Raw genomic sequence first — 27709 nt, 5'->3', positions numbered from 1 at the left:
AATTGTAATACTAGGGATGGAAAAGGTTCTACAGCTGTCTCAGACCATAGCTCAAAGGAGAATTATAATTGATTAAGGTTATGCATATACAAGCAATATAAAAATCTACCGCAATTTAACTTACCCCACTCTGCTCGCACTGGGAGAAAGTGCATGCTAGAGTTCACAAGTAGTGTAATTTTGTCAATAAGATATAACACTAAGGTTACTATCCATAAATATACTATGACTCTCTATACAAAATGACACTAAGCCCTTAATGCTTACCAGATTTGTTAATTCCAGTTATTTCACTGTGTGTGTGTGTGTGTGTAAACAAGTGTTAAAATATGCTACTGTCTATAAATGCCAAGAAAGTATCTTATATATACACACACTTCTGTTCTTCAGGTAAGTGTACATCAACCTAAAGGACTGCACACACAGCATCTAGGGGAAAAATCTAAACCAATTTACACGCAGTTGATTATAATCTGCCTAGAGAGGAGCTATCAAAACAGATAAAATATTGTCTATTTTAAACTGCAATGAAATATGACTTGTGATATCAAGCTGAAGAAAGCAGTGGCTCACAAACAGGAGACCTTGTAGAAGAGGTCAAATCCTTTTCCTCCTCCCCACCATCACTTTGTTTAGAAACCCAAAGGCAATTTAAACATGACTGTGTTAGGAAATGAATACTATTCTATTCACAACCCTGTAGCTAAGGATATATCTGGGGTTTATAAGATCAGTGATAAAAATTTCCTCTAGCCTACAGCTTGCCACACAAATGTATCAAAGTAGAAAAGAATATTTTTGGAAAAATTTCAGTTAAGTCAGTTGAGCTCTGCATGGAACTTAATTTTATTAAGTTTAATTTTGTGGGGATGGTTTCAGGATTTTCTTTTGAATGATTTTAAAATTTTTCAAGTATTTAGTCTTTCATGTGGAATAGTATTTGTGAAAAACAGGGCTATATTAATGTTTTAAAAAAGGTAGATCTCTCAGAATTTTATCCAATTCTAAGCTCATTTACATGAATATTACAGAACTGAAATATTGAGAGTTTTTTGTTGGATTTGAACTTACATGAGAAAGAATGGCTGGGTCACATTAGGAAACTTACAGAAAATGAAAAGGAGTACTTGTGGCACCTTAGAGACTAACCAATTTATCTGAGCATAAGCTTTCGTGAGCTACAGCTCACTTCATCGGATGCATACTGTGGAAAATACAGAAGATGTTTGTTTTTATACACACAAATCATGAAAAAATGGGTGTTTATCACTACAAAAGGTTTTCTCTCCCCCCACAAACCCACTCTCCTGCTGGCAATAGCTTATGTAAAGTGATCACTCTCCTTACAATGTGTATGATAATCAAGGTGGGCCATTTCCAATCGTACACATTGTAAGGAGAGTGATCACTTTACATAAGCTATTGCCAGCAGGAGAGTGGGTTTGTGGGGGGAGAGAAAACCTTTTGTAGTGATAAACACCCATTTTTTCATGATTTGTGTGTATAAAAACAAACATCTTCTGTATTTTCCACAGTATGCATCCGATGAAGTGAGCTGTAGCTCACGAAAGCTTATGCTCAAATAAATTGGTTAGTCTCTAAGGTGCCACAAGCACTCCTTTTCTTTTTGCAAATACAGACTAACACGGCTGTTACTCTGAAACTTGCAGAAAATGGTTTTCAGCAGCTGTTGCTCCTGAACTAGCATTAAAACTTGGTGTTATCACTTTTAATAGTGTAAACAAGCCTTTGGACAGGAGGAGGTCCCTCACTATGCCTGTTTATACACCAGGTACATTTTCTCCCCTTCTGACTGACCTGATTGCTGGAGCTGAACAGCATTCATCTGGAGTGAGAGGGGAGAAACAAGGGAGAGCCTGGCTTCCAGAAGTACAAAACAACCAGGAACATCTCCCACACTGTTTAATTCAGCCCCCTATGAAGATGCAGCTGGAAGTAGGGGTTGCCTGCCCAAGCACCAAGATGGACTAAGGAAGCCTTTTGACCTCCTCAACGGCAACGCACTGGAGCGAAGTCACTGCTGTTAAAGGCCTCCCCAGCTCCAGAATCACCCTCTGCCAATCAGACTGCTTCTAAGCTAAAGCAAAGGAGGAAAATAGTCAGAAAACTTTATTTTAAGGAGGAACTCAGTGAAACCTCTCTGTCTTTCATGTGAAATCAGAAAAGGGGGTTCGATAGGGATATGGTCCACATTGTTGTTTAGTACTCCTAATGTGTTGGTATGGTGGGGATCTAGCTGACAATCCAGAACTAAAGGAGAGGAATCTCTTAGCTCCACTTCCATGCATGGGAATAAGGCAGATAAACCCATCCTGTCTAGAATGGGAGCAGCAGGCATCCAGGCCAAAGAATAGTGCTGCAGTGTCTTACAAAGATTAACAGTTTTTAAATAACTTTATAGTATGTAAAAGTTTGTGAAATAGAAAGGTTACAGTATGTAAAAACAAGATTGTCCCAACTGTACGTACTACTGTTCATTTACACTCATGTTATTCTAATTATACATGTAAGAAAAACAGCAAATTCTAACACTGAAATTATCTTCATGAAATAGAGGTGCCTTCATCCCTCACAAGGGAAAAAGCCCTAGTAGACATTTCTCTGGCTTAGCTATTAGAAATTCAATTTACATAACTTATCTTTTAGAAAAGATAACACTTTATTTTAATTCCCTCACTACTGTAGTCACTGCTTTGTTGTGTAGAACTGTTCCTTTAGAGTAAGACATCTCTGAAAGCAGAACAGGATAAAAAAAGGAAGACAAAAAGAAATGGAAGAGAAAGAAAATAGTCAACAAGACAGAATGAGATAGTGGAAGAAAAATGAGAACCAATCCATGGTTGGCAACCACAATAACTATTTCCACATATTTCATACCTGAATAGCGGCAAGTTTATGTCTTGAATGCACAAGAATCACTCTGGCTAACATCAGCAAGATAGGAAGGGAAGTCAGATTATAGACTGATTCACCATCCAGAACCAGCATACTCAGAACAGCTGTACACAATGCTTTGGGCTGAAAGAAGAAAGAATAATAATATCAGCACCAGACAATATTAAAGCACTTAACTAGCAAATAATGTATTGCAGGGCTTCAAAAAGATTACCCAACACCTCACCAGAGGATAAAGTCTGCTCAACAAGCCGACTGGTACCCTCAAGCCACAACCCCACCACAAGGCCTGCCCCTTCTTGCTTCATCTCCTGCAGGTGGGGTATCCCTGCTAGATTGGGCTTAAAGACCCCAGTTCCCTGCTGGGTAAAACCTGCATCTCCAGTTAACAGCAGCCCCAGCACATAAATCGCATGTCAATTAATGATGCTGCCCACTAAACAAATTAACCAAAGCTGCCTCAAATAATTTAATGAAGTCACCTTATAGCCACCCAAAAAAGTCAATTTAGTGTATCCTTCCATTGTCCAAATAAATTAATGCTGGGTGTTCCTCTAATAGTCAGTTAGTGCATGCTATCTCCTCCCTCCCCCAGCACAGAGTCCTCTGATGGGGATAGTGTCAGCACAGTTCCCCCATGTACATGAAGAACCCTCTGCTTGGGAAATTATGCCCCATGGCTCCCACGAAAGGGACTGCCCTCCAGAATGTCTCCTCTGCTTAATGGGGTACGGGTGCCAGCCCCCACAGTGCACCCTGCTCTTAGCCATAGAGTCCATGCATCCCTCCAACTATTTTAACTGTAATGACAGCCTTCTCCCTTTACAAAGGCAGCTGAAGGCGTTTGTCTTCATGTTACTCCATGTCACTTAGCAAACAAAAGTTATGTACTTTTTTTCAAAAGCAACAGCTTAGATTCTCCAGAGATTGAAGGCACTCACCTGAGAAAGATTCTTAGTCATCTTGGGTGAGTGGGGATTGTTCAAGCCCTGATGTAATATTAGCTGAGCAGTATATATATTTGGCTGTTTAAATATTAATTTGTTCCCAAATGAAGTAAGGTTACCTGCATCTAAACAATATTCAGCACCTTGACTGCCAATTTACAGGTCAAGAAAAAACTTGCTAAGTGAAGTTGCTCCTGTAGTTCACTTTTTAGTGGAGGCAAATCTTTGCCAAAGAAAGCTGGCTTTTTTTCCCTACCTGATTTTTCTGGGTAGTACTGTAATTCATTTATATATATTTAGACCTTTCAGCCTTGTATCCTGCAGCCAATGCTGTAGGATATCAAACTGTTTGATACCGAGAGGAATTTTTACTTGACATCAGCATAGTGGTTTCAATTCCATTCATGAAAATGAAGTCTGATGGTCTGAAGAAGCACTTGTGAGTAAAACAGTAAAGGAAATAAATTGTTTAAAAGCTGTACCAAAAACCCAACCCCAGGCCCACTCAAAGGAAGAATTTTACCAACATCTGTAACTGATCTGATTTTATGAAAAAAGTAATATGCTAAAACAGAGGTCCCCAAACTTTGGGGCATGCTCCTGTAGGGGGGCACAGAGGATCATTCAGGGGGCACAGCTGAGGCCCCGGGCCAACCCCCCATGAGGGGTAGGGAGGGAGTGCCACCCAGCTCCGCTACAATCCCTGTCTGCCAGCGCCGGGTTCGGGGCTCTGGCTGCCAGCGCTGCTCCCGCCCCCAGCTGTGGCGCCATTCTCTGACCCCTTACCTCTGTCCACGCTCCCCTCCCCATGAAGCCTTGGCCCTGTTCCTGGCCCCAGTTGAGGGACAAGGATAAGGGGGGAGTGCAACCCTTAAAAGTTTGGGGACCACTGTGCTAAAGAGTAGCATCAGGGATTCATTTGGAAAGTAATTTATGCATACATCAACAAATTCAGTGCTGATTTTAAACTGGCTTAGGTTTTTTTCTCACTTAAATAGCATATTTCCAGCAGGAGTGGGTTTCAGAACACACACCAAATATCACAAAAGCCGGTATAAGAACTGCAAGAGTCAACAACACTATGGATAGGACCTTACCAAATTCACAGTCCATTTTGGTCAATTTCACAGTGTTGTAACTATAGGGGTACTGTCCCAAAAAGGAGTTGGGGGGGGGACAAAAGGGCGGAAGCTATTGTAGGGGAAGTTGCGGTACTGGTACTCTTACTTCTGTGGTGCTGCTGGGGTCAGTGCTGCCTTCAGAGCTGGGCAGCTGGAGAGCGGTGGCTGCTAGCCAGGAGCCTAGCTCTGAAGGCAGAGCCACTGCCAACAGCAGCGCAGAAGTAAGGATGGCGTGGTACGGTATTGCCACTCTTACTTCTGCGCTGCTGCCTGCAGAGCTGGGCCCTCAGTCAGCAGCTACCACTCTCTGGCTGCCCAGATCCAAAGGTAGCAACACAGAAGAGTGGCATGGTATGGTACTGCCACCCCAACTTCTCCGCTGCTGCTGGAGGACAGGGCAGGGGGGGCATGCTGCCTTCAGAGCTGGGCACCTGGCTAACATCTGTCACATTCCGGCCACCCAGTTCTGAAGGCAGCACAGAAGTAAGGATACTCGACCCCTCCTAAAGTAACCTTGTGATCCCCCTGCAACTCCCTTTTAGTTCAGAATGCCCAAAACACTGGTCTCCGCCATGAAATCTGTATAGTATAGGGTAAAAGCACACAAAAGACCAGATTTCAAGGCGGGGAGACCAAATTTCATGGTCTGTGGTATGTTCTTCATGGCTGTGAATTTGGCAGTGCCCTAACTATGGATAATCTACAGTAGATAGGACTAAGGAATATTAAACTTGCAGGCCACAGGGCATACGGCTGCAACTAACTGATGGAGGCTAGCAAGACCCCATAGCAGATTATTGTACAAATGGTCTTCTGCAGTGTTTCTTGCACTTCCTGTAAAGCATCTGGAACTGGCCACTGTTAAATGCAAGATACTGGACTAGATGAAACAAACAGTGGGCTGATGCCATCTGGTAATTCCTATCTCATGTCAGATCCTCACTAGTTCCCTTCCCCAGTCTTTGGAAATGAAGCAAGCAAGCACACACACACACCCCATCATCTCACACACAGAAAAAACTCTTGACTGAGTGACTTTGGGGGGCGGGGGGGCAAGAGAGAGTGTTAAATCCCTCCCAAATATTATAAGTACACTATGATTTTGGTTACAGAACTCAATGCAAAATAGTTTTATTTTATTTTTTTACTACTTAAAAAAAAATTGGGGCAGAAAACAATATGCAGAGGGAAAGCACAAGAGTGTGTTGGTGGGGGAAAAAAAGGGTGAGACGGAGAAAGACACACGCTGCTCTTGCATGATGTCTTTTAGGTCTAATAAATCTAGACTATAGCCTTGAGGATTTTTACTTTCCAATAGACCCGCAATCAAAACCTAAAGGGACTGTACTGATGACAAGCAGTTTTCCTAGAATACAGAAACTGAAATACATACTGGAGAGATTACTTTTAGTGACTGCTCAAAGAACACTCTGCTAAGCACAAAACCTGTACTCACTTCCTACTGATAGCTCTATTCAATAATTTATGAACTCAGAAGTGGAACAACAAAGTATACTTCAGAAGGCATTCTAAATATTATTTAAAAAAAGATCTCTGAAGCACAGCTGATTACGCATTCATTTCTACAAGCCTTAAATCAGTCTTTCCGTAACTAAGATCAACTGCAGGCTGGACACTACTCCCCATGCCTATTGTAGTTCCTGAAAAAAAAAAAAAAAAAAAGTTAATTGTATTATAGCACATGCTCCTTGCACTGTGCTCCTCTAGAGCCAAACAACCAGGGTCAGGGAGTCAGAACTGGAGTCTGGGTTACAGCCAGGGAACAGAGGGTAAGCTAAAATTGTACGCTGGTTTGCTGGGCTGCCTCGACCACTTCACATACGGAATTAATATTTTGTCATGTTTTGTAGGAGGCCTGGCTTCACTCTCTAGCTACCCAAGCCTTGTCTGCAACAATATTCTGCAGACAGCCCTCTAAGAAACTCCTTTCTCCTGTATATGCATAGCAAGAAGGGAGCTTGTAGCCAGCTTCAGCAGACCAACATGTCTTGCCTCCTGCAATGCTCTCAAGGCAGCCTGGCTCAACACCTGCTTCCCCACGTCTGCCTGAACAGTTGTTGTAACAGTTTCAGGGGTTCATCTTTCAGGACACTGGGTTCCATGAAATTCTCCAGGCAGCTCAGTTGGCTTGTCCATACTTCTAACTCCCTGCACTTTCTGGATAACTTAGACTAACACAAACCTGATGGATTCAAGAAATGAAGTGCCAATTTGAATGTGAGAGAATAGGGATTCTCAAAGCTTTTACGAAAGTCCCATTAGCTAAAAGAGTTTCTCGTTAATTTAAAAGTGGTCTAAAAAATTAACTGACAGGTGAAAGGTCAGCAGGAATTGTTGTTTGTTTTAAACATCCTAGGGCTTGTCTACAAGAATACTTGTTTCGTGGCAAGTGGAAGTGTAAATCCAAGTGGCCGTATAGACCTTATTGCCACACACTAAAAGTTCTCCAGTGCTCTTTAATATACTTCCATTTCAAAGCAGGCTAGCACCAGGCTAGGCCAGGGTAGATTTACACCTCAGCTTGCTGCAAACTAAGTGTTCATCTAAGCCCCAGGGTGCTTAAAGTAAATAATTCCTGCTAGCCTTTCATCTATGAGCTAATTTTAACTAAATGAACTAACTGCTAATGTGGACTAAGGGCTAGTCTACACTGGAAGTGCTACAGTGGTGCAGCTGCACCAATGTAGCTGTGCCGCTGCAGCACATCTGGTGAAGATGCTCCATGCCGATGGGCAAGAGCTCTCCTGTCAGCATAATAAAACTAACTCTGCGAAAGGCGGTAGTTAGGTCAGTGGGAGAAGCTCTCCCGCCGACACAGCATTGTCCACACTGGTGCTTCGGTCGGTGTAACTTACATCACTCGGGGGGCGGCTTATTCACACCAGCGAGTAACAAATTACACAGATATAGAGCTTTTCTACACGCCAGGTTAAGTCTTCACAGGATCAGGGCCACAGATTGTAAACTTTTTACCACAGAGGCCACTTTGTTTTTTATTTAAAAAAAGGGGGGGGGTTGTGATCTTGCTTATAACCTGGGGTATTATCAGAATACAATTATTTTAAAAAACAAATTTATCCTATTTACCAAGACAATATTAACTTTCCTTAAAGTAACTGTAGCATCCTTACATATTAAATAATTCTCCCATAACCTGATCCCAGCAAGTTCAGTCCAAAAATTGAGATGTACTTTTTTTTAATTCAGAGCCATTATTTGTCAGCTTTCACCATTCCGCATACAAAACCTGAGGCAATGTCAGGTAGACTATTTAAGCAGTCAAGTTCCTTAATGGGTACTGTGCATTCTGAGATCACTTCAGGGAAATAGAACACATACCTACTACTAAACTGTCAGCTGTTCCTCCATTTGGAAGTTATTACACTATCTCAATATCTATACTCATAAGCATCAAAGCATAATTCAATTCTGTTAAAGATCCCACATGAGTATTGTTGAATTTACCTATAGCTTAAGTGGGGATAGGATTAATTCAGAGGGGAAGAATAAATGTATACACTCTTACGAACACATTGCTCGTGCAAGGTGTCTATAAGGACCCTACATGTAGCTAATCTAAAAAACAGTATTCGCAATTTGTTCTTTCACCTGATTTATCCAGGGACAGAAATAATTATGGTCAGACCCAGTTATCAATGCACTCAGAGCACAATTATAATTAGAAATGCCTTCAGAGGTTGCTGCTGCCTACGAGTAGGAGTGCGTGTCTGCTATCAACCCCGGAAGTGAAGCTGTACGAAGGAAGAGAGTAGGCAGAACCAACCAACCAAACGGCATGAAGTTAAGACTAAGCTCATAAAGAACTTTGAAAACAAGAAGGGTAGTTTTGAACATGTTCTTGAAATGAAGGAGATGTAGAGGTGGGGAAAAGGAAGGCCTACTATGGTATTTAAGATAACATAACATAATTGTGTTTCTTTATTATTGAAATAGACAGCAGCTCATTTAAATATGGAAAGTTGGGACTTGAAGTGGTGTAGGAGAAGGCATTGCAGTAGTTATAGTGACAGGTGATGGAAGCATAGGCTAGGGTTTCTTAACAGAGAAAATCAGCAGCATTCTTTATTGATCTCTTTTAGTTCGCATATGCAGGGTGGAGAAACAATGGATTCAGAGAGAGAAACAAAACGTCTCAACTGGACTTTTATTTTGTTAATTGATAGAGTATTTCTTTTGTTTTCCCCCATATTTCTTGATATAATCTATATCAAGACAAGTACTAATATGTAGATGGGTTAGATATTAAGGAAAGAATAGAAATCTGAAGTTTATGTTTTGTATTTAAACTGTCTAGGTTCCGGGAGTGGGAGACATGAACAGGGGTAAGGGGGCCGAGGCTGGGAGCGGGGCTGGCTGGCGCTGCCTCCGCATCCCCCATGGGGCTGGCCCAGAATCGAGCAATGCCCCCTTAGGGGGTGTGCCCCACATTTTGGAGACCTCTGTATTAGCTGATCTATAATACAAATGCTGGACTTTATAATCCTTCCAAGGAAGTTAAAAAAGTACTCTATGAAGTGGACAAAGGCAAATCAATATTAGTTGCTGCTGGATGCTAAATCAGTTGTTAAAATCCATCTTACACAATAATGTCCATATATACTAATGCTTAGAATTTATATTAAGATATTAAATCAAGTTTACTGAAGCTACAAAGTTTAAAAAAAAGAGGAGTTTGTGCCTTCTTTGCTTCTTTTTGATATATAAAGGCAGCCTAAAAAAGTCTATCTTACAAATGGCAGAAATGTCAAAATAAATTAAATAGTTTTAAATCCTTTGAACATCCTTTCCTCTCAATGAAGTTTCACGTGCTCAGCTGCCAATATCATAATCCTCCTAATTTCATTGTGGACTCTTGAACCCCAAACAAGATCTGAACTTCTAATGTTAAATACAATAAGGAAATTTCAGGCTCTTTATATATTGGAGACCAGCAAACTGAAAACACCCAAACACACTCAATTTGTTTTTTTTGGTCAGGTCACCTTTAACATACTCCAAAATAATAGGTCTGCTTTTAATATGAAAAATACCATGTCTGAATTTAAATATACTTAGAAATATATACCTGCAGACTACACTATGACAGGCTAACCTCACCATTCAAAAGTAATTAGCTTCCCAGCAGAACATGAATTAAAGAATTATATTTTTAAATTACACAAAACATTGGATGCATATTTTTCTATTATAATATTTTCATTATGCTCATTAAATCATTTCCTTGATACTGTAGTTTTTAATCACAGTCACTTATATTGCTTTAAATCTTTTTCATAATAAAATTCTATATCCAAAGTAAGTCAGGTATGGATGTAAAATTAGCAGATAAATACTTAATACTTAAATAGAAATGGACCTTGTGGTGGTGAAGAGTCCAATTTGATAAATCACTCAATCCACTAATATCAGAGTTTCAATTAAGTCTAATTAAAACCATGGGTAACAGAGAGGATTTGTCAGAAGCAGAGATCATTCCTTCAGAAGATAAGGTTAATTCAATTTTATTCCAGGAGGTTCTCAATGCAGATATTCCATGTTTTAAATTCAGTGAAGTCTTTCTATTTGTTGTTTCATTATTTTCTCAAATAAGTAGCTTAGTACAGCGATTTTCAAACTTTTTCCTGGGAACCCAGTTGAAGAAAATTGTTCATGCCCGCGACCCAACAGAGCTGGGGATGAGGAATTTGGGGTGTGGGAGAGGCTCTGGGCTGGGGCAGGGGGTCGGGGTGCAGGAGGGGGTCAGGGCTCTGGGTTTGGGGCACGGGGTTGAGGTGCACACTTACCTCCGGTGACTCCCAGTCAGCGGCGCAGCTGGGGTGCAGAGGCAGGCTTCCCACCTGTCCTGGCACCACGGACCGTGCTGTGCCCTGGAAGTGGCCAGCAACAAGTCCAGCTCCTAAGCAGAGGTGCGCAAGTGGCTTCACGCGACTCTCACCCGCAGGCACCGCCCACCTCCTGGCCAATGGGAGTGCAGAGCTGGTGCTTGTGGCAGGGGCTGTGCGCGGAGTCCTGTGGCCCCACTGCCTAGAAGCAGGACCCGGTGCTGGCTGTTTCCGGGGCGCAGCGCAGCCGGAAAGGTACGCACTAGACTGCCTTAGCTGGGCAGCACCACTGATGGGACTTTTAACGTCTTAGTCAGCAGTGCTGGCCAGAGCAAGGCAACCCACTGCCTTACATGCCACGACCCAGTACTGGGTTGTGACCCATGGTGCGAAAAAAACACTGGCTTAGTACATTTATCAGTACTTTCAAGCCATATGTTTTACTCTTAATGTTATTCTTGTATGGTTGTGGCTGCCTGAGTGTACACACTAACTATGATGTCCAGTTTTAGTTCCTTAGTGTCTCAACAAGTTGCTAAACATAAGCTTACAAAATGCACAGTTGCGGCAAAAGCACAAGCAGATATAATATTGTGCTATTACGGTAAAAACTCTGCTAACCCTCTCGGTTACTGAAAGGAATTAGGCCTTGGGGAGAAAAAGTTAGATCACCTACTGTCTAGAAGACAGTTCAAGATGGCAGTGGTTGGTGGGAGCTCTCCAGCTCCGTACAGGCTAAGCTAGAAGTCCAGCACGGATTCCCTTCCTGGCTTTTGGGTCGACTGTGTGCTGAGTTGCCTGACAGCATATGGTCCCCAGACCATTTTTGGGGGAAGGGGAGAAGAGGCAATTTTTAACATTGTTTTTGACTAGTTAGGAGGCTGTCAGTAGTCAGCTTCTCCCTCTTTAGTCTGCCCAGCGCTCTACCCCCACCTTCATTCATTCTCACTCCACTCTAGTCACGTTGTTGAAGGAGGGAAAGGAGCAAATTTAAGCAAAAGCAAACACTTTGCCCCACCTCCAGTCAAGACCATGGGGAGCACTAAGATGTGGATCCTCTAGTCCCTCCCCTGAAGGCCACTGAGAGGGTGAAGAAGTTAGGTTTCTCTGTTGCTTTGATTCCAATATTCTAGGACAGAGTTAATACTAAAGAAATTATGCTGAACCACAGATACAAAAACACTCATCAGTGCTTGCTGCACTGCTCCTTTTTGCTGTGATCCTGCCAGGAGCAAGAGCTAAAAAGATGAGCAGCCAGCACTTGCCCATTCCTATTCACTAGGGACAGACACACACAATGACTCACTAGGGTAAGCGTTCATCACACACTAAGAATAGTATCTACAATTAAACTAGCTATGATACAACTATTCTTGTACAAAGTTCTGTTTTCTCTGTGCAAGAATTGATATCAAAGTGGTGCAAAGAAGCTCCCTGATCTGTTTTAACGAATGGTTACATCAGCAGCTGCAAGAGCAGCAAAAAACTGATGATGATGATGATGTATACTTTTACTTGTCCAAGATTTAACTAAAGGCATCAGCTATTGTATTCTTGTAAGTAGATATTTGCATCCGCTCTAACTTCTATTAGTACAGGAGATATAGTGAAGTCTTGGTGAGAAAGCGGCAATTACACGTCAGTCTAACTACATACTTCTAAAACATAATACTTCAAAAAGTTATTACTTTGTTGTATATGAAGAAAAAGATTCCAAAGTAAATAGAATTATCCACCAGTTCTAACTTTGAAAATTCCTTTGCTATCTTGTAGGAGTATCATGTGTCTCAGTAATATGAAAATGCTTAATGATAACCCTATTTATTAAGGGTTTGATCCTGAAAAGGTGCTGAGCATCCACAACTCGTATTGAAATCCACCTCAGCTATAGATGCTCAGCATGTTTTGGGATCATCAAGCCTGAAGCTTCCCTTCTATACGACAATCTTGTTGACAGTCCTTGAGAAATAGCTTCTTTGTTAACCATTTTAATTGGATCAAAACATTGTAGGTTAAATACTCTCACAGCAATTATGAATATACAATATTGCAATTAAAGCCTCTGCCACATCCCAAATAAATTAGAGAGATCCCTTAAACCAGGGTGGCCAAACGCGGCTCGCGAGCTGCATGTGGCTCTTTTGCACTAAAAGTACGGCTCATGGAGCCCTCCATCCACCACCTACCAGACTAGGGCAGGGGGAACTTGGGGTGTCAGCCCCACAAGAGGTGCCTGCCAACGCTTGGGGCTTCAGCAGGAGTGGTGCTGGAGCTCTGAGAACTTCTGAAGATTATAGTATGTGGCTCGAAGAGTCAGTAAGTTTGGTCACCGCTGCCCTAGACACTGCCTCTAACTGTTCTGTTGATACTGAATTTTTTTTTTTAAGGTACCATTTCGTTCTGTAGTCTGACCAGGTTGAGATGTTTGGAATAGAATATGACAAATTGGAAAGGGCTGGGGGGGAAATCCCTGTGATTCCAGAATCCTTGCTATTCTATGGTTTCAGAGTAGCAGCCATGTTAGTCTGTACCCGCAAAAAGAAAAGGAGTACTTGTGGCACCTTAGAGACTAACAAATTTATCTGAGCATAACCTTTCGAGAGCTACAGCTCACTTCATCGGATGCACGCAGTGCAAAATACAGTGCGGAGATTTTATAAAAAACTAGTCGGAGAACACTTCAATCTCTCTGGTCACTCAATTACAGACCTAAAAGTTGCAATTCTTCAACAAAAAAACAGACTCCAACAAGAGACTGCTGAATTGGAATTAATTTGCAAACTGGACACCATTACATTAGGCTTGAATAAAGATAGAGTTGATGTGTCATTACACAAAGTAAAACTATTTCCCCATGTTTATCCCCCCCCAACCCCCCCACTGTTCCTCAGACGTTCTTGTCAATTGCTGGAAATGGCCCACCTTCATTATCACTACAAAAGGGTTTTTTTCTCTCCTGCTGGTAATAGCTCACCTTACCTGATCATTCTCATTACAGTGTGTATGGTAACACCCATTGTTTCAGGTTCTCTATGTATATAAATCTCCCCACTATATTTTCCACTGAATGCATCCGATGAAGTGAGCTGTAGCTCATGAAAGCTTATGCTCAAATAAATTTGTTAGTCTCTAAGGTGCCACAAGTACTCCTTTTCTTCTTGCTATTCTATGTGAAAACACCAGATGGCAGCTTTGAAGGTGCTCAAAAGACTTTACAAATATGACATTACCGCCTTCCCAAAGTTTATGACAGCACTTTTGAATCTAGTGCTTTAGTCTAATACATGGCCATGGAAGCCTATTAAAATATGTGCTTGTGGAGAATGGCTGGGATTATCAGGGAGTTAACAAGGCTAAGAAGAATGTTTTAATACAGAAAATAGGAATGCTTTGGATATATATCAGATCTTTGCAAAAAGCCATAATCTCAGAGTCACTGAAGTTTGCTTCTCAGGAGTTTGCAAGACACAAGTTGTCACAGGTTCTTTGAATGCAACATTTCTGTACCTTATGTTTGCTAGACACCAAAAAGTGTCCACTCTGAAATACTCTCGAGACTGTACCTGGAAGAGGTTCATGCAGAGAAATGAGAAAACCCCATGATACTCTTACATTTACCCCAGCTGGAGCAAAAGAATTTGGGGAATCGCTTCAGTTTCAGAAGTCCACTTACAGATAGTAAATGTCTATTAATCCATATTTCCCGCATTTGTTTAGGACACCTGTATATGCTTGTTTCAGGAGACATGTGCTATCAGCGAATAGAAGTGACAGTAATTAACCAAAATGCAGCTTTTTAAAATGTAAGCATACCTCACAGAACTGGTGTAGCAATGAAGATGGCAAAAAGTCCTGAGGCTGTAAGTGAACAGGAGGTCCGGTCCAATTGCTCTGAACAAAGAGCTGCAAACTGCCTACACCCAGCAGAAATATCAACCTTTGTCTGCAAGACAGATAATCAAAGCAATTAACTGATGATTTTTTCATCAAAAAACATTAGAACAGATTTAGTCTCATACCAATTAAAAAACCCTTACAGCCTTAAAATTTGCTATTTCTTACTGAAAGAACAAAAAAAAAAAAAAAGAAATTCAGTATCCAAGGCTGTAGAGCTGTGGGGGGGAAATAACGAGAGTATGGATATTTATATGGTCATCAAGAACATTCGGAATCATCGTAATTAATAAAGAGTATTTTAGAAGCAATATTAAGTCTCATGCTTCATTGCTTAAGCCAATCTCTATTAGAGATCAGGGTAAGGCCTACCGTGGGGAGCAGATTAATTCACATCTGCATACTACAGGAGTCTTACACCTTCCTCTGTAGGATTTGATACTTGCCAGAAGACTAGACTACATGGACCTTGCGTGTGATCCAGAATGGCCATTCTTATGGTCTGGTCTACACGACAAAGTTATGTTTAACTAGTTGTGCATGTGTCTACACTTAAATGCATTTCCCATTGATAGGTTTCGGAGTAGTAGCCGTGTTAGTCTGTTTTCGCAAAAAGAAAAGGAGTACTAGTGGCACCTTAGAGACTGACCAATTTATTTGAGCATAAGCTTTCGTGAGCTACAGCTCACTTCATCGGATGCATGCATCGGATGCATCCAGTGAAGTGAGCTGTAGCTCACGAAAGCTTATGCTCAGATAAATTGGTCAGTCTCTAAGGTGCCACTAGTACTCCTTTTCTTTTTCCCATTGATGTAAGTGCCCCGTTATGCCAACACAGTAACACCACCTCCCTCAGTGGCACAGAGCCATGGCCAATGTACTTAGGTCAAAGCAGCATGAGTGCAGACACTGTTATTTAAGTCAACCCCAACTATTCTCCAGAAGCTTTCCCACAATGTCCCACGCTGACCACTCTGGTCACCATTCTGTACTCCACTGCCAAGGGGTCATGTAGACCAGTCACTCCTCCTGACCTTTACAATCGCACAAATTTTTGAAATGCCTGTTCCAGATTGCCCCGCTTGACAAGTGCGTTTAGTAGCTCTCCATTGTTGAGCGCAGCTGGCCAGCTGACCATGCCAGCACATGCTCCTAATGTGCTCCTGCCTGGAGGAGACAGATTTTTGCATCTCCTGGGCCTGCAGGGAGAAATGGCTGCGCAGGCACAGCTCTGAATCAGCCTTAGAAATGTCAACATCTATGAACAGATTCCTTGGGGGATGCAGGAGAAGGGGTACAACAGAGACCAGCTGCAGTGCCCTGTGAAAGCCAAGGAGCCGCAGCAGGCATACAAGAATGCCAGGCAGGCTAACAGTCAATCTGGTGTTGAGCTGCAAGCTTGCTGCTTTTACAATTGGCTGCGTGCCATACTCAGCAGAGACACCCCCCCCCCCCCCCACACACACACACACCATGGATACCTCCAGAAAGCCCAAGTCACAGGCCCCTGCTGTGAACAGCAAGGAGGCGGCCGTGGAAGAGGAACAAGGAGGAGGAGTATGGGGGAACAGATGACCAAGTGATCCAGTTGTGCAGCAAGCCAGGACCTGTTTTTGACTCCATTTCAGGTCAGCTACTCCAACACAGGCAAGCCCAATGCAGGGTAAGTGTGTAGATAAATTTTCAATTACAGGAGTGGCACTCCCAAAATAGCAGGGAACATCTTTTGCCTTTTCATTCATTTACTTGTGCTAGAAGAGGAAGTGGTACAACCAAGAGAGGCAGAGTTGCAATCTGCTTTTCATTCCCCTATAGAGTTCGGTGTGAGGATCCATGCAGAGCAATTTGTTTATGTACACAGAGATGTCCCTTGAATCCTCCTGAGAGATCTTGATGACACCTTCATGGAAGTCCCCTGCTGCTACCATCGTGGACTTTAGGGTCTCCCCCTCCACACCCTCAAAATGCTTAAACCAAATAAGGAGGAGAAAGAAGAGGGACTTGGGATGACATGTTCAATAAGATCCTGCAAATCAGTGCTAAACTGGACTGAACACAGGTCCTGGAGGGTGAATATTGCAGACAGCCTGGAGAAGGCAAGTGTGGAGAGAAAAAAGGCCCAGGAGTCCCAGAAGGAAAAGGAGAGGAAGATGCACGAGGGCATAACGGGGCTTCTCAGGCAGCAAACACAGATATTGCAGACTCTGGTGGACCTGTAGGTTTGCCTCCCTCACAGCCCATTGAGAACACAATATCCCACCTCAACACTCCATGTGGCATTGGGGGTCACAGGAGTATCCCTAACACTGTATGCTGAGGGACGTTAAGGACTATCACAGCTTCACATACACTAACCTGTGAAAGCCAGGGTTGGTGTATAAGTAGCTGAAATGGACATGAACGTTCTTTCCCTTTAATACCTTCATAGAACAGAACTTAAGTTTTTAATTTTTTTAAAATTACATGGGGGTTTTTTGCACTGATTTTGTTACAGAATAAAATTCTATTATTTAGAACATAATTCATCTTTATTAGTTCACAACATATGTAGCCAACTGCTCAGCAGTTCTGAAAGGAACCAATTACCTGTTACTGCACAATGTCACACAACAAATAAAATCAGTCTCAAACAAAATTAATAGGGGCACTGGCAATATTATATTCTTACACGCACAGCAACCACCACATTTCAACATTACCAACTGTAATCTGCTGGTCGGGAAAGAAAGTCCCTGCTTGCAGCTTTCCAAACAGTCTTGTGTTCTTAAAGATGTGCGTATGATGCACCTTCCCTGACCAGCCCATACTGATGTTGGTAAAGTGTCCCCAGTGATCCATTAACACTTGCATTACCATAGAAAAGTAGGTTTCTGGTGCTAAAATAGGGATATTCATGCCATTTATTGCCACATTGCAGTTTGGGAACCCCATTTGTGCAAAACTATCCACTATGTCCTGCACATTTCCCAGAGTCACAGTCTTGTGTATTAGAAGGCAATTAACAGCCCTGCACACTTGCATTCCAACTATCATGGTGGATTTCCTGACTCCAAATTACCACCAGTCAATCAGAAATCAATCTGGCATCACAAGTTTCTACAGTGCGATCACAACTTGCTTCTCCATTGTCAATGCAGCTCTCACGTTGGTGGCCCTGTGCTGGAGGGCTGAGGCACAGATCCAGGAATGTGGCTTTGCGCATCTGAAAGTTCTGCAGCTACTCCTTATCATCCAAAACCTGCATTATAGTGCAATAACACCAGTCAGTGCTCGTTTCTTGTGCCCAGAAGTGGCACTCTACCATCTCCAGCTGTTCCATGACCATCATCCAACCTTGAATTGGTTCTCACTATGTCCCACAGCAATCAGTCCTCCAAGAAACTGTTGACTCCCCTTACCAGTTGACCAATAATTCCACTGTCTATTGCTTGCTTGTTAAATGTTTTAAACAAGCACCTTCATGCTTTCTTCCATGCACCATCTCTCTCTCAAGGAGAGGAAAGGAGCAGAGGCACAAGTGCTGCTGCTCTTTTAACAGGATGAGAGGTGCCATCGAAGTTATTTTTGAGAGTGGGAGGAAGCAGAGTGGCTTGAGCTGCTTTTTTCCCCCCACAGGGAAGATAGGGGACAGGGAGTGGAACAGGCCCAGGGCTGCTCTTCACAGAATGAGAAGTGGGTGGTGAGGGGGGAAAAAGGAGCAGAGATTTGTGAGCTACTGCTCCTTTAAGAAGGGCAAGAGGAGTAACATGTACCAAAGACCTAGGTACGGAAGAAAGAGCAGTTGAGAGGCAGAAGACCTTCTGCACATCAGGAGTACAGCAACAGATGCAATGAAACCCTGTGAAGAGGTAGAGTCCACTGTAAATTCATTGGGGTGTGGGGCACATCATTATTTCAGGGCTTAATTTAAATCAACAAGATGCATCAATGCTGAATACTATTTATTATCAGATGATAATATCTTGAACAGTTAAACTTCAACTTTCAAAAGACTCATTTCTTTAAAGTGCACCACAGTGGGCTAGAGAGGATGTATTTCAGCTTGGCGATTAGGATTAGACCTTAGGCTAGTAGGTATTGGGTACATTTTTCAATCCCTGATTGAGTGTCTTTTTTCTTTATATACTCCGAACAAGATGTTCCAAGAAACAGTTTACAATATTGAGAAAAAGAAGAAGTCAGTCACCATTAAAACTGTTCTGATCCAGAGACCAGTAGCACACCGCACTATAATTCTATTCTCATAGCTCAGAATATCTCTCTGCATATTCTACTTGCTGACCTTTTCTACTTGATAGACTATAAAGAATGCTGTTCTCCACACCTCTACAGATAAACATATCGTTTTGATAGACTATGACCAAAGATCATGGGAGGCCATTATTATTTTCAGCCCAATGCTTTAAAAGAGCCAGTTACATCTATTTTGCCTTCACTGTGTGAAGTTCTGCAGGGACAGGAATAGGGATGTAAAAGTTTAACCGGTTAACCAATAAGCTCGATGCTTATCAGTTTCTGTTAACAATTAAATGCCACCCCCGGCAGCGAGGATCCCCGGCATGCAGCATCCCCGCACCCCGAGTTCCCTGGTTAAATGTTTAACCAATAGAATTTCAATCTGTTACAGAGTTATGGTTTTAAACACTATGTACATCCCTAGACAGGAACCTGGGTCTGTGGGGTGTGAGATAACCAACTCCTTGCCACAACCCTGCAGCCATGGTAGTGCAGTGGAGATAAATACAACCAGAAGTACTGCCTCACAAGGCCAGAATGACAGCTTCCCTCATTGACCCTGCTTGGTCCAGGCAACCTATTTAAGACCAGAAGTTGTTCCAGGAAGGGTCCCTGCCAGCCATAGCGACTGACCTGTGTCTTGGCTTGCTTTTGGACTCCCGACCCCAGCTTGGACTCCTGGATTCTTACCCTTGGCTCTGATCGTCAGTGCTGTTCCTGGCCTCTGACCATCACTGCTCCAACCACTAGACCTGACAGCCCAAGCCCTGGTTGAGACACCGTACCTGACATTCTTGCTAAACTGTTTATTGCTTTTAAGTGTCTCATACTGTATGTAGGCATTTGCAGTTCTTTGCACTTTCTTGGTTATGCTTAATTACTTTACCATCTTGCTCTTTTGTTCTCCTCCAGCCCTTCCCCCAGTGCAATTACTACTGTTAAGGATAAAATTATGTAAGATTAAGTAATTTTAATGATTTCAGCTATTTAAACCTGAAATCTTATGGTATTGTAATTGTAGAGGTCCTGACCCAAAAAGGAATGGTGATTGAGGGGGGGGGGTCACAAGGTTATTGTGGGGGGGCTGTGGTACAGCTACCCTTACATCTGCGCTGCTGCTGGCGGTGGCACTGCCTTCAGAACTGGGCAGATGGAGAGTGGCAGCTGCTGGCCAGGAGCCCAGCTCTGAAGGCAGAGTCACCACCAGCAACAGCACAGAAGAAAGGATGGCATGGCATGATATTGCCACTCTTACTTCTGTGCTGCTGCCTGCAGAGCTGGCTCCTAGTCAGCAGATGACACTCTCCGGCCTCCCACCTCTGAAGGCAGCAACACAGAAGTAAGGGTGGCATGGTATAGTATTGCAACCCTTACCTCTGCGCTGCTGCTGGCTGGGCACTGCCTTCAGAGCTGGATGCCCAGCCAACAGCTGCCACTTTCTGGCCATCAAGCTCTGAAGGCAGTTCAGAAGTAAGGATGGCAATACTGCAACCCCCCTAAAATAACCTTATGACACCCTCTTTTGGGCAGGACACCCAATTTGAGAATCGCTGGTCTCCCCTGTGAAATCTGTATAGTACTGGGTAAAAGCACACAAAAGATCAGATTTCACGGTCCATGACATGTTTTTCATGGCCATGAATTTGGTAGGGCCCTACCCAGAGTGGGGCTTAGGCTCTCATACCCACATCCCCCATTATTTTTAGTAGAAGTCACAGACAGGTCATTGGCTTACATACATTTTTGTTTATTGCCCGTGACCTGTCCAAGATTTTTACTAAAAGTAACAGTGACAAAATCTTAACCTTATCTATTGTACACCTTATAAATATCGATGGTTCCTACCCTGTCCCTACTCCCCACCACACCAACTGGGGTGGGTCTGCTCTCCTTGCTACCACTTTCTCTTAAAAAAACAACACAAACCAACAAACCCACTTTCATAACTCCATTCAATTAAGAATCCTTAAACTATATATTATTTATGTGACAAATTGCAAACATTAAATTCAAACATATTAACATCTAGTATTAGAAAGAGGACTTGAATGTATTGTACAGTGGAAGTGCAGTAAATGCTTTATAGAAGGTCAGGAGGAGAAAATAGCTCTTACTCATAGGAAATAGTCCTTCAGTTAAGAGCTGTCATTTTAAAAGGATAAAGATATTTTCACATTGTGACTCACACTGCATAATGTAAACATTGTGTTATGTCATGTTATGTTTTGTGGACAAATACGTAATCTGAGGTTTACAGAGTTACAAACGACAATCAATTGTTTATGGAAGCAGAGAAAAGGGGAAAGGTGAGATTAATTTAAAACCGATTAACTTCTTGATTCCAGAAGCTTCGGACAAACACGCTGCCAACAACAGATGTGACTTCAAAAAACTCCTGAACCCACTATGTTGAAATATAATATAGTGAAAAAGAAAAATCAATACTGAATTAATGTTTCTAAATAGATTTCTTAGGTTTTATCTCTGAGATTTGTCCTCTGAACAAAAATCTTAGAGGTCCCATACTGTCAACTTTTATAGACGATAAAATGACCTCTAATAAAACTAACATAGCCTCTTCTAGCCTCACATATAATAAATCAATGATTTCCACCTTTCCACGTTATCAGCATCTGCAGCAGAACAGTCCAGGTACGCTACTATCAGCTTCTCCAAGTAGGTGTCAATCTTCTCTGTCATTGTGAGTGTAGTGAAAACATCCTGGATCACCTCACTTAATAAAATGGCCTCATAGTTCCCTTCGAAATGCAACTGCAGTAAGGATTCACTTCCTGCAATTAAAAAAAAAAAAAAATCAGAGTGCGATGACAACAAGATGTAAAACAACAGATGTGTAAAGGCATACAAGACCAATTCAAACCAAAACATTAAACATTCCCCATTCATCTTGGAGAAAAAGAATCTCTATTCACCTGACATTAAATGCAAATACACCTTCTTTAAACAGCACAGCATCAGCAGGCTGCGATCTTAATGTTCAAGCTGAATTTTACAAATCACTGCTACCTTTTCCCAATGGAAATATGAATTGCTCCCTGGAGTTCAAGCATAAACAATCATATTTTTCAACACCACGAAGGAAACCTCAAGTTTCAGGGAAAAGACCTGAAAATATTTTACATGTACAGGACGTACACATTAAAACTAAATAGAAAGATTTTAATGGTCTTAAGTGAGAACAGCACTTGTAGTCCAAAAATGTCTTAAATGCTATAGGTAACTCTAAGACACTAGCTCTGTATCACATGCTAGAAGACCTTTTCAGAGATCATGAGACAATTTTATGACAAGGAAAGAGAAAGGATTAGTTCAACACACTCTTATAAAAGGAGTTCAAAAGAATAAATTTCCATTTAACATAGCATATGTCACACACTCCTTCCTGTAGCTGCCAAAGATATTCACAAGGAATGAGCAAGATAAACTCTTATATAGATAAGGAAACTATTTACCATTTATCATCAAGAAGTTTGCACACAGAATGGAATTTTCAGAAATGCTCAAGCTAGGCCTAAATCTATTCCTAGTGAAGCGCTGCAAAAAACTATCATCCTACAGTGCTGAAAAGTTCACACACATTTAGGAAAGCTTCTCAAACAGCATGGGTCTATTTCTTTTATGATGGACAACAAACAGCATGCCTGTTTTCCTGCAGGTCAGTACATTCAATCCTCAAGAAGCACTGGACCTCTGTAAGTACTCAGTCTTGACCCAAGACTTGTGAATTTGACCCATGCTCTTCCTGGCTGAAGAAAGGGTCATGAGCAACTGTTGCCACTCACCAGAACAGCCTATCCCTTGTTCAGGGAAGGAATGTGATAGTGTGACCAACAATAAAGAAACCCACCCTGGATACATTCATTTTAACATAAGCTACTACTGTGAGCACATCAAACCTCTCCTTCATTCTATAAACTGACTTATTAAAGAATATCAAATCAAGTTCAAGATTTTGGACCTTATCTTCAGGATGGTCAATGGACTGGACCCAGTATATCCATAAGATCACATAAAGCTCCAGGTGAAGACCATGGTTGACAACTCAAGTTGCAGTGGGGGAGGTTTAGATTGGATATTAGGAAAAACTTTTTCACTAAGAGGGTGGTGAAACACTGGAATGCGTTACCTAGGGAGGTGGTAGAATCTCCTTCCTTAGAGGTTTTTAAGGTCAGGCTTGACAAAGCCCTGGCTGGGATGATTTAACTGGGAATTGGTCCTGCTTCAAGCAGGGGGTTGGACTAGATGACCTTCTGGGGTCCCTTCCAACCCTGATATTCTATGATTCTAACTCCACTCCTGAAACACAACAGGACTCTCTACTGTAAGGGTGAAGCACAAATGGGAAACAGACAGAGCTTTCTCAATGGATAGTTTGAAGCTAAGAAATGAACTCCCACAGGAACAAAGAACCATCACAAACCTTCCCACCTTCTGTTCCATGTACAAGGTGCACTCCAATGTTGTCGTCTCTACAAAACACACACAGCAGCATTACTCGGCACACACAATTCTCTTACCGGGGAAAGGATAATAGAGAAATTGCATGACAGATGTTAGTCACATCACTGAATAAAAAACTGGAAGGTGCTTGGATATTACTGTGATGGAATTGGTATAAGAGTAGTCTTTGAGTAAAACAGACAAGGGCCATCTGGACATGTGCCATTCTCTTTCAAAATCCACCACTTGCTTAGTCAAAGCTCAGAAGTCTCTCTCCCCACTGACACTTAAGTATTTCAATAGGTGGAGAACTGGCTTGAGAGGGCAAATGCTTATTTGTGCTTGACATACAGAAGAGTTAAAGAAGTATGGGCTGGGTGAATGGACCATAAGGTGGATAGAAAGCTGGCTAGATTGTCGGGCTCAACGGGTAGTGATCAATGGCTCCATGTCTAGTTGGCAACCGGTATCAAGTGGAGTGCCCTAAGGGTCGGTTCTGGGGCTGGTTTTGTTCAATATCTTCATTAATGATCTGGAGGATGGCGTGGATTGCACCCTCAGCAAGTTTGCAGATGACACTAAACTGGGAGGAGAGGTAGATACGCTGGAGGGTATGGATAGGATACAGAGGGACCTAGACAAATTGGAGGATTGGGCCAAAAGAAATCTGATGAGGTTCAACAAGGACAAGTGCAGAGTCCTGCACTTAGGACGGAAGAATCCAATGCACCGCTACAGACTAGGGACCGAATGGCTAGGAAGCAGTTCTGCAGAAAAGGACCTAGGGGTTACAGTGGACAAGAAGCTGGATATGAGTCAACAGTGTGCCGTTGTTGCCAAGAAGGCCAATGGCATTTTGGGATGTATAAGTAGGGGCATTGCCAGCAGATCGAGGGACGTGATTGTTCCCCTCTATTCGACATTGGTGAGGCCTCATCTGGAGTACTGTGTCCAGTTTTGGGCCTCACACTACAAGAAGGATGTGGAAAAATTGGAAAGAGTCCAGCAGAGGGCAACAAAAATGATTAGGGGACTGGAACACATGAGTTATGAGGAGAGGCTGAGGGAGCTGGGATTGTTTAGTCTGCAGAAGAGAAGAATGAGGGGGGATTTGATAGCTGCTTTCAACTACCTGAAAGGGGGTTCCAAAGAGGATGGATCTAGACTGTTCTCAATGGTAGCAGATGACGGAACAAGGAGTAATGGTCTCAAGTTGTAGTGGGGGAGATTTAGGTTGGATATTAGGAAAAACTTTTTCACTAGGAGGGTGGTGAAACACTGGAATGCGATACCTAGGGAGGTGGTGGAATCTCCTTCCTTAGAAGTTTTTAAGGTCAGGCTTGACAAAGCCCTGGCTGGGATGATTTAATTGGGGATCGGTCCTGCTTTGAGCAGGGGGTTGGACTAGATGACCTCCTGAGGTCCCTTCCAACCCTGATAGTTTATGATTCTATGATTCTAAGAGGCTCCTCACAAAGAATGAAAGATTGCATTTAAAAAGCCACTAAGAGTGTGTTAGAAGAAAAATGGGCCACTTAATAGCCTCATCAGACCCTCCCAAGGAAAGTACCTTTCATTGTTATTAGTTACATGACTGATAAAAATATGGAATAACTAGCATGTACCAATGTTTTGCTCTCCTTCCCTGCAATAAAAAGTCAGCCCTGGTTGGCACAAGCCAAATTATGCCATTTTGGGCCTCTCCAGTGCATCATCAAGGACCTACAACCTATCCTGAAGGACGATCCCTTACTCTCACAGACCTTGGGAGACAGGCCAGTCCCCACTTACACACGGCCCTCACAACCTGAAGCAAATACTCACCAGCAACTACACACCGCACAACAAAAACACTAACCCAGAAACCAAACTTTGTAACAAATCCCAGTGCCAACTCTATCTGCATATCTATTCAAGGGACACCATCATAGGGCCTAATCACAACAGCCACACTATCAGGGGCTCGTTCACCTGTACATCTACCAATGTGATATATGCTATCATGTGCCAGCAATGCCCCTCTGCCATGTACACTGGCCAAACCGCACAGTCTCTACGCAAAGGAATGGACACAAATCTGACATCAGGAATTACAACATTCAAAAATCAGTTGGAGAACACTTCAACCTCCCTGGTCACTCAATAACAGACTTAAAAGTGGCAATTCTTCAATAAAAAAAATCTTCAAAAACAGACTCCAATGTGAAACTGCAGAACTGGAATTAATTTGCAAACTGGACACCATCAAATTAGGCCTGAATAAACACTGGGAGTGGATGAGTCATTACAAAACCTAATTTTACCATACTAATTTTCCCCTACTGTAACTCACACCTTCTTGTCAACATTTTGAAATGGGCCACCCTCATTACCACTACAAAAGTAATTTGTCTTCCTTTGGTATTCTATTGTTAACTGAATTGTCTCCTTAGAGTGACCCCCCACCTGGTAAGGAAACTCCCATCTTTTCATGTACTATGTATAAATATACCTGCTACTGTATTTTCCACTCCATGCATCTGATGAAGTGAGTTCTAACCCACAAAAGCTTATGACCAATAAATTTGTTAGTCTCTAAGACAGGGGTGGCCATCCTGTGGCTCTTCAGAAGTTCATATGAGGCTTCTTGCATAGGCACTGAGTCCGAGGCTGAAACTACAGATGCTAACTTTCCAATGTGCTGTGGGATGCTCACTGCTCAACCCCTGCTCTGCCCCATGTCCTGCCACCACTCTACCCCTTCCCCCAAGCATGCCATGCCCTCACTCCCCCACCCACCCTAGAGCCTCCCACACACTGCAAAACAGCTGATTGCAGTGGGAGAGAAGCATGGGGAAGGAGAGGGAGATACTGATTGGTGGGGCTGCTGGTGGGCAGGAGGCGCTAGGGGCTGGAAGGGGTTAGCTGATGGGGGTCTGCTGACATATTACTACGGCTCTTCGGTTATGTTCATTGGTAAATTCTGGCTCCTTCTCAGGCTCAGGTTGGCCGCCCCTGGTCTAAGGTGTCACAAGGACGCCTCATTGTTATGGCAAAAAAGGTGTGTTCTAACTCAAGCTACCATACTTGGGTTAAAATAGCAGTGAAGACACTGCAACTCAACTTTTAACTCCAGTTAGCAGTTCGAGTTCAACCTCAAACTCCTTCTAGGGGACATCTATACTGCAAAGTAAAGGTGCGACTGTGGCAGAAACAGACATACCTATGCTAGCTCTAGTCTACTACCGCGTATAACAACAGTAGCACAGCCATACCAGTACAGGCTTCAACCCGGGCTAGCAACCAGCGTACAAGCCCTCCAAGGGTCCCTGGGAACATACTCCGGTTGCTAAGCTGTGCCACCATCCACATCTACGCGGCTATTAGTACCCATGCTAGCTAAATTAAGGCTAAGACAAGTATGTCGGCCCCGGCTACTATCATACTTTCACTTTGCCGTGCAGACGCAGCCCTATAGGCTTAACTACAGCTGTTAACCAACGCTGCTGTGTCTTCACAGCCACTGGACACCGAGCGGAGAACGCGCCCTGCTCGGCAGGAGACTGACCCTGTGAAGCGATGCTACCTGGCCCTTCTGTTCGAGGGCAACAAGGTGCCATTCCCCACCAGCAGCAGAGCCGGTAACGCCCTGCTCAGGTGTATCTTGCGTTGTTACAAGTAATAACCCTGCGCTCTCCTGCGCGGTGCGCTAAGGCGGGGGCCCGGTGAGCGGGGCGGTGACCCTGCCGCGCTTGGGGTTGGGCTCGCTCCGCAGAGCGGGGCATTTATCAGCATCCCCAGCAGGCGGCACCACCTGCACATCCCTCCGGTCCGGCTTCGCCGCAGCCTCGGGGACCCGGGCCCGGCCTCTCACCTGCCGCGGCCAGCTCGCTCTGCTTCCCCCGCCGGGACTCCGCGGCGCTGGGGAAGCCCCTCAGGAGCGCCCGCTCTAGCGCCCACATCCTCCACGCCTCCTGCCGCCGCCTCGCGCTCACTCTTCGGACCCCACCGGCCAGGCTGAGGCGCTGCTCTCTCACTGACCGCAACCGCCGCGCTCCCAACCCATGTGCAGTAACCGGCCTCAGGGAGTCGCCATGACAGCTTCGCGAAACACGTTGGGCGGAGACCGTTAGCGCACGCGCGGTGGAACTAACTGCCTCTGGCTCGCGCGCTGAGCGGGGCCGACGGAGTGCGCGTGCGCGCGCGCGCTCTATTGCTGAGCAGTTGAGCGCGTGCCGGTGTGAGATGAAGGGCGGCACACCGTCTCCCTCCTGCTCCTCCCCCGCGCGGG

The 27709-nt window shown here is 43.4% G+C and overlaps 1 protein-coding gene across 2 annotated transcripts in view; it reads right to left on the bottom strand.

The window, feature by feature from the left end:
* TTC27 (tetratricopeptide repeat domain 27) overlaps positions 1-27551 on the bottom strand; it is a 185134-nt gene extending 157583 nt beyond the window's left edge. For both annotated transcript variants that reach the window (XM_073338420.1, XM_073338421.1), the window contains exons 1-4: positions 27293-27551; positions 21593-21770; positions 14662-14791; positions 2899-3039 (exon numbers count right to left, since the gene is read on the bottom strand). In XM_073338420.1, coding sequence (XP_073194521.1) covers positions 2899-3039; positions 14662-14791; positions 21593-21770; positions 27293-27380 — 537 coding nt within the window. In that variant the 5' untranslated portion in view covers positions 27381-27551. The remainder of the gene's footprint in view (positions 1-2898; positions 3040-14661; positions 14792-21592; positions 21771-27292) is intronic.
* Between the last annotated feature and the right edge of the window lie 158 nt (positions 27552-27709).

Source organism: Lepidochelys kempii, chromosome 3 (assembly GCF_965140265.1).
Source record: "Lepidochelys kempii isolate rLepKem1 chromosome 3, rLepKem1.hap2, whole genome shotgun sequence".
NCBI classification, from domain to species: domain Eukaryota; kingdom Metazoa; phylum Chordata; order Testudines; family Cheloniidae; genus Lepidochelys; species Lepidochelys kempii.
This window is presented reverse-complemented; position numbering and strand designations above follow the sequence as displayed.